The sequence below is a fragment of the Patagioenas fasciata genome, chromosome 4 (genome assembly GCF_037038585.1).
Source record: "Patagioenas fasciata isolate bPatFas1 chromosome 4, bPatFas1.hap1, whole genome shotgun sequence".
Lineage (NCBI taxonomy): Eukaryota > Metazoa > Chordata > Aves > Columbiformes > Columbidae > Patagioenas > Patagioenas fasciata.
This window is the reverse complement of record NC_092523.1, coordinates 9,581,568-9,594,665: the sequence shown is the minus strand read 5'-3', so window position 1 is coordinate 9,594,665 and position 13,098 is coordinate 9,581,568. Positions and strand designations below refer to the sequence as shown.

Here is a 13,098-nt window from a genome sequence, read left to right as displayed (position 1 = left end):
CGCAAGAGCAGGAACACCCAGATGAGGTTACACAGGAAGGTGTCCAGGCGGGTTTGAATGTCTGCAGAGAAGGAGACTCCACAACCTCCCTGGGCAACCTGGTCCAGGCTCTGTCACCCCCACTGAGATGAAGTTTCTTCTCAAATTTAAGTGGAACCTCTTGTGTTCCAGTTTGAACCCATTGCCCCTTGTCCTATCATTGTTTGTCACCGAGAAGAGCCTGGCTCCATCCTCCTGACACTCACCCTTTACATATTTATAAACATTAATGAGGTCACCCCTCAGTCTCTTCCAAGCTAAAGAGCCCCAGCTCCCTCAGCCTTTCCTCACACGGGAGATGCTCCACTCCCTTCATCATCTTTGTTGCCCTGCACTGGACTCTCTCCAGCAGTTCCCTGTCCTTCTGGAACTGAGGGGCCCAGAACTGGACACAATATTCCAGGTGTGGTCTCACCAGGGCAGAGTAGAGGGGAAGGAGAACCTCTCTCGACCTACTGACCACCCCCCTTCTAGTCCACCCCAGGATGCCATTGGCCTTCCTGGCCACAAGGACACAGTGCTGACTTATGGTCACAGTGCAGACAACAAACAGAAAGGACTTTCATCATCTTTAATACACAGGCAAAGCCTACAGAGACCACAATTCCCTGTCTCAATACAACTGGGTAAGTCGCCACAGAGGTATGTTCATATTAGAGACAAAAAACAGCTGCAAGTCTATCTAGAGATAGACCACTGCTGGCCATATTTATCTTCTAGGTTACACTTGGCCAACTGTGATTTAAAAATAACAGCAGGTAAATTTTTTCCCCCACTCTAATACCAAGTAACAGATTTACTGAACTGAGCCCTTATTTGCAACCCAGTGGATATGAAAAGAGAGTACTTTTTTTTTTTTTAAAAAAAAAAACAAACAACAAACAAAACAAAACAGAGCAGACAAATACATAAGACACAACCCCATAATTTCCTCAGTACATTGGGTTATACATGCTTACAACATGAGCTCCATAAAGCTGTATTTTATACAGCTGCCTTTTAAAAACTGTTGAACAGGTGATACTCCTCAGCTGGCCTCCAGGATTCAGTTCAGCAGATTTGCAGCTACACAGTCACACAGATTTCTCTTTTCCACCTGAAGAAGCAAAGTTTCTGTCTATAAGAGAAGGGGAAAAAAGCAACATCAAAAACCAACCATCAGTGCTGTAAAACAAATTAGCTCCCAAAGAGAAGTCCATTTTCCTTTTGTTCTAAGATTTGGGATTGGTTGTATGAGATGAGGCTTAAGGTAACAATTAAGAGTTAGTGCTTACGGCTCTGCAAAATAATTTAGCTTTTGTGTGATTAACTGGCATACCAACATGGTAATAATTCTTGTGACGTGAAGAAATTCAGTCTGGTACACATTCATGTTCATCATACTAGTATGTTCAGTACGTGGCTGGGTGCTGTTATTTTTGTTTAAAGGGACTTATCTTACAATCTTACTTCAACTGCACAAACTGGAGCATAAGCTCTCAAGTTCACAAGAAGTTTAAAAAAAAACCCACAAACCCATCAGCAATTCTCATTTCTACTTAAAAACAGGCTCAAAAAAATTAGAGTGTTACAGCCTGGACTCACTGTTTTAAGTTATACAGAGAAAGTAAGGCATAATTTACCTCTGTTTTAACTTCTCTTGCTTCACTGTTGTTATTGTTAATACGCTGTTGGGGACTAAAATAGACAATAGGTGGTGACTTGACATACAGCCACCACAATTTAAGCGTGTGATGGGATTGATGGACTCTTTAAGGAAAGGGGTCCCAGACCAATGAGAGCAGAGGTCCCCCAGCTGAACTGGGGTTCATCAAAATAATTGCTGCCCGTGGTGATTTCCTGGAGTAACGCGCGTGGATTGGGAACTTCTCGAAGCTGGAGCTGGGTATGATCAGAAAGGCCTGCACCTCTCAGCCTACCTGAGCAAGAAGGCTTGAGAACCAGGGAATGTACAACAGGGCTGCATAAGGGAAATACGGGAATCCCTCCTCTCTAGCAAACACACACTTTGGTTTTCTGGGTCGTTTGGACCACTTGTGGCTTCGGTAGGTGCATGATGGAGCACAGAGCTGCTTGACATCTTCATCTCAGTTTGTCTGTCCTGAGCTGAAGCTGTATCTGAGAATAAGTCTGATCCAAGAGTGGACAACTACCTTATTGTCAAGGGACACACTAGCTGTGGGAAGTCCACTCACCAAATTAATCTCTACATAAAAAAAAAAGGGCATTATGAAGACTACCAGCTCTCAAAGCCAGTGAAATCCATCCTTAATCTGCCCATCTTGTGATTTTTGTATGAGATGGAATTGCCATGTGATTAAAGGCTGTGTTTGAAAATCCATGTTATCCATTGACCCACATCAGCTACAGGTACTTAGAGCAGAGCTGGGCTGAAAGATCCATCCTGCTTATCACCTGCCTTCTTACTACAGGAAAAGCTCTCTACTGGTCAGGTATTTTCCCAGATGATAAATCACTAGACACAGCCCTGTGGTTCTATAGTAAATCAAGTATCGCTTTGATTGTTTCAGCTGCCCTGTAAAACTGGAAAGATCTAATCAGACTTTGCTAATCACCTAAAAGATGCTCAGTCACCACCTTCTAACCATCTCCTTGACATCATTTGCAATAGTTTGAACAAAGGAGGTTGACAGCATGCCAACAGCTTGGGAGTGAAGCCCCAAGGCCGCTTACCATCTTATATATCTTTAATAACATTTCCAAGTCTTTGTTTTTACTTTCATGGGCACGTCTAACTTCATGTGCTTTGAACATTCCAAATAACCACTGACAGTTTAGAAAAGAACAAAGAACAAAACGAATGGCACTAAATCCAGCATTTCTAACTGTTTCGTGAGCATGATCACAAAACCATTTACACAGAGATTTGTTATTGTCTCCTGGTGGGTTAAAGCAAGTTTTAAAAAAATCTGAAGATTGTGAACCTACAAAAAATCTGACAAATTCCAGCTAAAAATGCAGTTCCTGACCTCTTCAAAGTTGAATGCAATGTCCACTGGTTAACTCTGAAAAACAGGTTGGAATTTTGAAAAGAAGTATCTATAATGCAAGACTTACAGTGAACTGTGTAACCCATAGACTGGATTTGTTCTGCAGGATTTGTCTTTTATGGGCTGCTCCCTGCTGGCCTCTGTCTCAAGCAGCTTCTGGGTGCCATAGGGAGCTGCCTGTGAGCTGGCTGAATGGTTTTGATGGTAGCAGCTCCCTCCCAGCAGTCCAAGAACCCTCTCCTAGCTCAGGGCACACCATGCACACCAACACGGAGCCAAGTTAAGTGTGAAAACTCTGATTTGTGCAATAAAACTATATGGTTTCCTCTGTACAGAACTGCAGGGTGAGACTTGCAGGAGGAATTATATGGGAATTTTCTCTCTAACCTTGTGGAAATCCCTCCCACTCCAACCCTGTCAGGAGCTGCTTAGTCATCACCTAAAAATCTTGCTTGCAAACAAAAGAGAGTTTTTCAAGGAAATTAGTGTCTCCAGTGGGAATATGAACAAAGGGAATTATATTTTCAGGGGCAGAAACATTTGTCCCACTGAGCAGCGAAACAGACTAAACCAGTCAAATCTAAAATATATATGTGACTGAAAGCAATTGTCTTAAAACTCCCAGTTTGCATCAAATTGGGCGACAGCTGAATAATAAAACTAAGAACTGAAACACTGTAGAAAGCAGTTCCAAGAAGTCCTCAACTATTAATGTTTCCATGTATTTTGAAGATGTAGCCAGAATTCCTAGCTTAATGACTGGAATAGGCCTGTCCTAGTCCAGAGGCACCGAAGATCACAATATGGATTCAATCATTTAGATTTTAAAGTGATAAGGAAGTGCTAGGTTTGTTGTGGTGAGACTATGTCATGGACCCATGTTTTCAGGCTTGCTTGTAAATCTAGAGCTGTGACAGTAACAGAATCACAGAATCACAGAATCACAGAATTGGCTAGGTTGGAAAAGACCTCAGAGATCATCAAGTCCAACCCTTGGTCCAACTTCAGCCCATTTACTAGATCATGGCACTAAGAGCCATGTCCAATCTCAGTTTAAAAACCTCCAGGGACGGTGAGTCCACCACCTCCCTAGGCAGGCCATTCCAATGCCTGATCACTCTTTCCGTAAAGAACTTCTTCCTAATATCCAGCCTAAACTTCCCCTGGCAGAGTTTAAGCCCATGTCCCCTTGTCCTATTGCTAACTGCCTGGGAGAAGAGACCAGTTCCCACCTGACTATAACTTCCCTTCAGGTAGTTATAGAGAGCAATGAGGTCACCTCTAAGCCTCCTCCTCTCCAGGCTGAACAACCCCAGCTCCCTCAGCCTCTCACCATAGGTCATGTGCTCAAGTCCCTTCACCAGTCTTGTTGCTCTTCTCTGGACCCGCTCCAGCACCTCAATATCCCTCCTGAACTGAGGGGCCCAGAACTGAACACAATACTCCAGGTGTGGCCTCACCAATGCAGAGTACAGGGGAAGGATCACTTCCCTTGTCCTGCTGACCACACTATTTTTGATACAGGCCAGGATACCATTGGCCTTCTTGGCCACCTGGGCACACTGTTGGCTCATGTTGAGCTTGCTGTCAATCAGTACCCCCAGGTCCCTTTCTGTCTGGCTGCTCTCCAGCCACTCTGTGCCCAAGGACAGGCCTCTCAACCAGACCCTTTCTGTATCCTCATTTGCTCTCCTTTGCTGTCTTCTGTTTTTATTTTTTTTAAAGTATTAAAATACAGTTGCTATATTTTGGGCTTTTATTACTACTACTGCTTAGGATATCTGTATTTTATAAAGCTTCTCTGTTGGTCTGCAAGCTGTAGGTGTCATAAAGGTCACAGCCATAGCCAGACAACCAGAGAAAATTTCAGCAGTTGAGATATTTTTGAATGAAGCTTTAGGAATTCTGGTGTAAAGTTCAAAGGTTTGTAAAAGAAGGAAAAGTTGTACTAGAACCACTTCACAGCACCAACTGAACATGTTGTTTGCGCTGTATACAGTGCTCAGCAGATTTATTCATTAACGAGATTTCTTAATGAAGAAGCTCAAAATACATTTGACCTGTAATTACTGAACAGATTTTGTTTAACTGTAAATGTGCTACATACCAATCTGTTTCTGCTGGAATGTTTGTTTGTTTGTTTGTTGTAGTATGTCACAATTTAAGGTATCTTCATTCCTGCACAGGCATTTTCACCTAAACGTGATGGACCCTGCTGGGAGTTACCTCCAAGCATTCTTCAAAGATGCCAGTTTGCAGGCTTTGAACTGCGAACAACGTTGACCACATATTAGAAAAGCAAAAAAGGTTTGAGTGCCTTCTGTTGAAAAATCTGTGCAAGAGTGTAGATACATCACTTACCCAGCTAGGGGGTCTGCAGGAGCTGGGGAAGGAGCTCCCACAGAAGCTGGGATACAGCTACTCACACAGTGCAGGTTGCAGGAGCAAGGGACAGATTCAACTTCCCTCACAGAAGGAACATACCAACCTTGGCAAATGCTCCACACTGACTGCAAGCCAAACAAGTTTTGCTCCCTGTGCTGTTCTACTTTTTGGCATTTTTCTTCATTATGGAATCAGAGCAATGAAAAAAATATCTATAAGGTGTTTTCTCCCTTATCCTCTCCCCAGGGTTAGAAGCATTTTATTTTACTAGGCTTTTTTGTTTGAGCTGGCTCTCTCTTCTTGGCAAATAAATATAAATTATGCTCTCACCTAACTCCCCCTAACACAAAAACAAAGGCTTGCACTCAGTATTTGGAATGACCATAGCAGTGCAAATGGCTGTAACAGGGCAAGAGAAGGATAGAGGGCTGAGAACTGTCAGTTCATTCTTTCCTAAGATTCCTAGTGTCCCTGATACCCCGAGGCAGAAAATTCCACAGATTATTGCATAGAGACGTGAAATGTGATTACTCAGCCTCACAAGATAGGACAGTACAGTTGACTGTCTTGTGCAAAATCCATCTACCTTACCTACTTTTATCCGCAGCATTTTTCTTCCGTATTAAAGAAAACCAAAGAAACGGAATGTTTCCTTACCCGTGTGTCTAGATTATACGCTGTCTTCTTCAAATCCTGCAGAGCCCTCTGCATGAACTCAAACGCATGGCAATCAACACAGGGACGACCTAGGAAAGCATTTAGTAGAGCATTTAGTAGAGAATCATGACTATATGGCATGAAGTATTAAGTAAAAGGAGTGAAAAGTGATTTTGAGTATGAGGAGAAGCTACAGAAGAGAGTCCACACAGTGAGTACTCATGGAGGTACTCATGAACAAACCACGTTATTGTAAATAGTCCATCAATGACAAAAGAACTACTTCAACAAATTTGCATTAAAAATTTTCTTCCTCCTTTATTGCTGTTGCCCTCATCCTTCTCTTGTCACAGTTCATAGCATGGAGACATTAAATTCATAACTTGAGTCTTTCATTTTGCTCCACCAACCCTGAGCACATTTGCAACCTCATCTTCAGATTTTTCAGAAATTACCTCTGAACCTGTTCCCTATAAAATCTTGTCTCCTAATCTCACTTTAGCTCTAAATAGAAAGTTAATGAAATAAATTTGACTGCATTATCACAAAGAGAGATCACTTAGCCTGTAACTTTGAATATGATACAGCTTTGTCCAAAGCTAGTGAAGCAAGCAGCAGATAAACACAATGTCCTCTCATTAGTGGGTGTTGCTGATAAGCAGAACTGCTGCATTCTGGACTAATTGCAATGTTTAAGATACAGTTCCCATCTCTAGAGACCCAGACTGGAGGTCACAAGGCTTGCTTTGCCTTGATCGTCATGTAACACAAAACTGTGCCCTAACAGCAGCACTGAGACAGAATAAATATAGACACGATGAAATGTCTTCGAATCGTCAGGCTCTACATATGCTCTTATTTGCTTCCCGGTGCCTGTGCCTCCCTGACAACTTCATAGGAAATATTGCGCAAGTGAGAAATTCTGCGTGCAGGTTTAGTTTGCTCTTTGAGGTCTGGTAAGGAAGCAAGGATGAAACTTCAGAGTGATGTCGGAAAATCCTGCAGTGTCTGTCAGCCTTTTTGCAAACACTTGATATTTGACTGATTTCTACATGCCTCTGTTAAGCTGGAGTACGAGCTTCCAGCTCATGATCTGTGTGCTAACCAGCAGTCAGAAATCTTGACTGCTGGAGAAAAGGAGTCTGCCAAATTCTTTGGCCAGCTAGGGAAAACAAAAACATTGAACCATATTACAGACCTGCTCTTTCACGGTTGTACTACCAACCAACCTTCGTGTTATTACATACATACCAGACATAAGGAGAGGACAGCATTTTCCACATCACTTGGTGCAAGGACCTGCCATTATGTTTATGAGGTAAATTGAACTCAACACAGACCAGCAAAGGAGAATTAGGTGGTTGAAGCCTGCAAGACTAAATGTTGACAAAGTGTGCTTTCTTGGCATCTTCATTGTGATTTTTCTAATAAAGACTATTGACTTTAGTATATTCTAGTCGACATCACCAAGAATGAAAGATGTAATGAACAGTCAATGTCAGCTGAAAAAAGCAAGTTTCAAAAATGTCTCTGAAAAGCAAACAGGGTGACTCCTGGCATAGAAAGGGCTAACATGATTAAAGAAATAAAAGGTACAAAACAGTGGCAGATTTCAGGTACAAGCAAGACAGCAACAGGCAGGAGACAAGGGTGAGAAAGTGGAAACCCTTGGATGCAGGAGAAAAACAGCACTGGTATGCTATCAAGTTGTGATTTTAAAACGTCATAAGCAAGACATGTCCAAAATGGTTTTAGTTATTTGGACAAGGTTCGGTGAAATGAAATCCTGCAACATTAGAACCACAGCACAAGCTGTAAGAGAGGACTGCAGGGTGATACGTACTTTCTGCTGGGATGGCTGTTCCCGCTTCTTGATCCGATCTAACAGGCTCCGTGAGCAGCAGTGCAACCACAACAACTAATGGAACTGCAACGGCCACTCTCCTCAGAAGGCAGGGTGCCAGCATCTTGGGAATGGGTGTTTCTCTGTTTATCAAGAGACACAAACAAGTCAGATTCAAGGCTTTGTTACAAAGAACTTAATGTTCCTGACACCTAAATCACTGGCAGTCTTCCTTTGAAAGGAAAAAACAATCAGAAGATATAGAGCATGGATAGAAGTTCTCTGTGCTCTTCCAGCAGTGCACATAAACCTCAACTGGGAGAGGATGTCCCTGGACACGAAGGAGAAAATCATAAGTCCCTAGACAGTTTTTGGTTTCATTGGCAAGCCAGGATGTAACTTTGCCTGCTCGGTGACTCCAATCCTTTTTCTAGCTACACAGTCCCAGACCAGCACATGAATCTGGACAGCTGGTTCACTGTTAGACTTCAAGATCAAAACTGCAGGGATTATAGAGCTGGCTGAAACAGACCTGAACCTGGAAATGAAGTTTTGACCCACTCACTTGCTTTACCGATGCACCATTTTTTCACAAGTATAACAACTAAAGGTAGCCATTATCATTAAGTATACACCACACTGATCATGAAAAATTACTCCTTTATGAAAGCAGTTGAAGGAAAATACTTTTGTTAAACCTCGCAAAGTCATAGGTAGAATTTCCAAAGGTAAATGCACCAAAACTCTTTGACCTTCTGTTTCCCCTCCTAATCTGGGCTTTGGACCTTTATTTGCAGCCAACCATTTGCCCCTGTACATGATAGCCAGGCCACACCATGCCCTGAGGACAGGCACAGTCTGGTTCAGCAACACCCCTCCTTCACACAGAGGTAAATATATATACATATATATATATATAAATACACAGGTTTCAAATGAAGTATTTTCTTGATCTAGCAGGTAAACTGTCCAGATCAAGGGGGAATATGAGAAACCTGGACTAGGTCAAGCTGCAGTTGTCTATTACAGCTGTCAATCCAAGTCTTGAGGATGACGGCAAACTGCCAGGGTGGTCCTTAGTTCAGCCAAGTTTACCTTCTGTTCCTGTATGTTCAAATGGAAGAAAGAATCAAATAAGGGCAAGTTGTAGCAACACAGTAAAATCCACAGGAAAATTCTCTTCAGCTGAATCCAGGAAAGCAGGACAACATTCTGCCTTTTCCTCATTTTTGAGTTGGTGCATACTAACCAAAAGATGTTGCATAAAACCATCAAATTTGCATGTGCTGAACGCAAGAGTACAAGCACTCCTCGAAACAGCTTATATGTCACATTTGGAGGGGCAATGCAGGGAGGTAGGAAAGGTTTTTCTCCATCTTGCCACAAACACAGAATGGAACAAGTTTGCTCTTGGATATATGCAATCCACGATTTCAGACACAACTCATCTGAAGCTGCAAATTCTGCATGAACACTTGCAGCACGTGCGAACCAGCAATTCACCCAGCAAAGGTGCAGCATTATACACATCCCTTTCCTGTGCACCTCAACCCAGACCTTAGAGTAGGGGATGGTTCAGAAGCAAGACACACACACATAAGTAGAATCACAGACGTGTCTGGGCCCACAACAAAAAAAAGATCTGGCAATGTAATTCCTTTAACCTCAGAATGGGTTTCCCTCCCACTATGTAGAAGTGACCTGATGTGATCCTTTTTCTTACGTCTACAAACCTTAAACAAAGGGATTAAAATAATAACAAGTAACTTGGGTTTTCTGTTTTAATTAATCATTACCTGCAACCAAAGAAAGCATTGATACAATTGAAGACACCAGGCTTTGCAACAGGATGCAGCAGAGTGTCTCCAAGTAATAGTAAATTAGGATAATACCAGCCTCCTTTGAAAGTACCTAATGCAGAAGCCTCCCGATCAGTAGGAGCACAGGCTTTTCTCCTAGCTGACCATGAGCACTGCAAAGGTTCAACAAAACAAAGCGGATTTGCTGTTAAACTTTTTCAGGGTACCTCATGCACCACCCACCCCACTGTCAGCTCTGCTCCATATGTGAGCCCCACCACAAAATAAATGTTCCCCAAGAGCAGCAATCACGTTAGATCACATCTAACTACTGCCTCTTAGTTATTCCGTGTTATTTGCTACCTGCGAGGAATAATCGTGACAGGCTTCAAGGGTGGTCGCTCTCTGCAGTGCAACTGGGAATGGAGACGGATCTGTGCGCGGACTTCTGTGAAAGAGAAAAGTCACCCCCTCTAACAAAGGAAAAAAATATCAGTACCTGATCTCTCTTTCTTTCGTCTTTGTGATGATCTCTTTGAAATGGCCGCTGCAAACTGCTAACAGAACAAGTGCAGTATTTCTGAGCATGTGCACTGTCTCTCTTTAACCTTCTCCGAAAGAGGTTATTACTATGGGGAGATTTCTGCCATGGCAACAATGCAGAGCTCTGCAGCACGCAGCACAGATTTAAAGAGGAACAGGCTGTGTCTCCCAGCTCTGGGGAAGGATGTTTCTGTTTTGACACGTGAGTTCCAGCAGTGACTTACCTGCTCTGGGTAAGGTTTTTAAAGCTGGGTCATTCGATTCATCTCTCTCGAAGTCTGCTGGAAGCTTTTCCCAAAGTCTGTGCAGCTGGATGCTCAGCCTGCTCCAAGCAACTTGCTTCCCTAGTGCCTGAAAATAACCGTGACAAATTACACCTGATTGGTGGGAAACCGGCAAAAAACATGGGGTGACATTCAGAAACTGCAGAACACGTCGCAGGTGAGACTTTGGTGAAGGCCAGTAATTGTTCAGTGAACAGTCTGCCATTGGAACGGTGCTGAGTTACAGGGGTCACGATGGCTCACACCCGCTTTCCTGGGCGTTTCTGTGATCCCAGGAACAGCTGTAGGAGTGCAGGAACTTAAACCGTGAGGGGGAACTTGAGCCTGAACTCAGAGTAAACTTCACCCCCTTTTCCAGCCTGCACCTCTTCCCCTGTCAGTGCCCACGAGTGTTGCATCCAGGACAACACTCATGGCGTTTGTGCTGAATGCAATACAATAACGGAGCGCAGATGATAAAAGTGCTCTTGTTGAAGCAAAGCTAAGCTCGGGGTGACATCTTCCTCCCCAAAACACATTTTCCATCACAATTAGACACCAGCAGTTCTTGTTCCAGGGAGAAGGAGCACAGCTGAGGGCAGGCACAGCACAGGGAATCGTGCACAAGGGACTGCGTTCTGTGTTTGCTTTAGCCAGTTCAATAGGGACTCAAATGCTTTTGTGGTGACATTTGGGGGCACTCAGTGTCCAGGAAGGTCAGGCACACAACCTTTTCTTCTCATGAGCAGAAACTCCTCAGAACTATGACTAAATCACTGGCTAACGTTTTTCTTTTCAACGTGCTCTCTAACCTGTCTCTCCTGTACAGCCCTAGGAAAATTGTTTGCTCGCATTAATTTAGCTTTTTAAGTGCAATGCTAAAATTCCAGGTTGCAATTTTCAGTGTGTAACTGTGATGTTATATGAAGTTAGAGCATCCACAAGTCAAGAGGGGATTAATTATACTACTGCCATCCTTATACATCACAAAAACAGAAAAAAGGGAAAAACTGTTTTTATAAACTGTTCTTTTGGGCAAACAAGATTTATTATAGCATTTCTTGCAGAGATAACCATACACAATTTGGTCTGATTAGGTATCTGCCTAAACACAAATTTAAAATGCAGAACTTCATTCATTATCATTCTGAGCCATCTGATTTAATACCTTGGCCTCTCTTCCTGATAAATAACATAGATATTCACACATATATATATACACACACATATCATATATATGCCTTTTATTAACCTGTGCTCTTTATCATTCCTGGTAAATCTTGCCCTGTTCTCCCAAATCCATTCCTTTCTCTATCACAGCAGTAACACCAAGCAGCCATCTCCGGTCGCTTGGGTGTTGTCACCAATTCATTCTTCTAGACCCACACAATGTGCTTCCGACTCCATTAAATACAGTTTAAAAAACCTGTTTCTGCCATTCTCAGCTGCCAAATTCCTTGCTTTAAGCATCTCATACCAGCCTCTGTGACTTTCCTTCTTTAGCCTTGTCCTGAATCTACTTGGCCTGCAAGGAACAACTTCTTTTTTGACGTTTTAACAACATTTCCTCTTTATTCACTTCTCTCCACTTTGTACTGTGTTAAGCACCAGCTTTTCTCTTTGCTGAAGCTGATATTTTCTCAGATGGAAATTATCAGCTCGCAAAGAAACAGATCTTCCGAGGAGGCAGAGACTCTATTTTAGTATATCTTTATTTGAAAAATCTTTTGAAAAAAGTATTTCGACAGCTTTCGAATTGATAGATTCTGGCTTTATGTTTCAAAATGATTTCATTTTTAAACCTGAGCTTAACAGAGTGAAAATACATTTCATGCTCAGTTCATGGAATTGCAAAGTGGGACCAGCTCCTATGTTGAGGAGCAACCCCAATAAAATATTACCCTTTCTTATTTCCCACGCACAAAGCATGGGTGGTACAGATGGGCACCCCAAAACTGAACTGGGCCTATAGAGCACCTGCACTAAAGCCCTCAGCAGCTGTTTCACCGGTATGCCCATAGTTGTGGCAATGGTTGTGTGGTACCTCAGGCTGGGTGTGAAAGGTGACATTCGGGTGAAAGCTGGAACGCCCTGACTTCCCAGCTGCCCTGGGGGAAGCAGGGAGAATTCATAGTTTCTTTTTGTAACGAAGTAAAATGCAATGGATTTTTTTTTTCCCCAAGATCCCCACCAGCTAAAAAGCATCAAAGCACTGAGTTTCAATTTTTCATCTTGATAGCACATGTTTTGATACTATAAATATTTCTGTGGGATTGGGAGAAAAGCTCAAGCCTTTATCTCTAAGCCTCTTCACTGCTTGGTCTCTCCTCGGCTCTTAAATCTAATACTCTGTCACAGCAGAAAACTTTCTTCCCTCACTAAAGATAACAGATTCTGTCGCTTCTCCTGCAGACACTTTTATGCTTTCTCACAACCTGCCTTCTAAATCATGGTAAAAATCTCCCCGCAAGGTGCCATCTTGTCTTCCATCAAATCCTCTTTTAAGCTTTACTTCTGCCACGAATCCTACAAAGCGCTGCTGCCTGGCAGAGCCTGGG

General features: G+C 42.7%; 1 protein-coding gene across 1 annotated transcript; it reads right to left on the bottom strand.

The window, feature by feature from the left end:
- Window positions 1–596: 596 nt before the first annotated feature.
- On the bottom strand, window positions 597–10,378 carry LOC136100906 (NELL2-interacting cell ontogeny regulator 1-like). Its single transcript, XM_065836440.2, has 4 exons — window positions 10,234–10,378; window positions 7,936–8,078; window positions 6,093–6,181; window positions 597–1,156 (listed from the first exon to the last, which is right to left on the bottom strand). Exons 1-4 carry the CDS (start codon window positions 10,320–10,322, stop codon window positions 1,085–1,087), a joined length of 393 nt encoding a protein of 130 aa, XP_065692512.1. The 5' UTR covers window positions 10,323–10,378; the 3' UTR covers window positions 597–1,084.
- Between the last annotated feature and the right edge of the window lie 2,720 nt (window positions 10,379–13,098).

Coding starts and splice junctions, on each gene's coding strand:
- LOC136100906 (XM_065836440.2), bottom strand. CDS start 10,322: ATGCTCAGAAATACTGCACTTGTTCTGTTAGCAGTTTGCAGCGGCCAT. Junction 8,079..10,233: donor ACGAAAGAAAGAGAGATCAG/GTACTGATATTT, acceptor CTTGATAAACAG/AGAAACACCCATTCCCAAGA. Junction 6,182..7,935: donor AACAGCCATCCCAGCAGAAA/GTACGTATCACC, acceptor ATGCTTTCCTAG/GTCGTCCCTGTGTTGATTGC.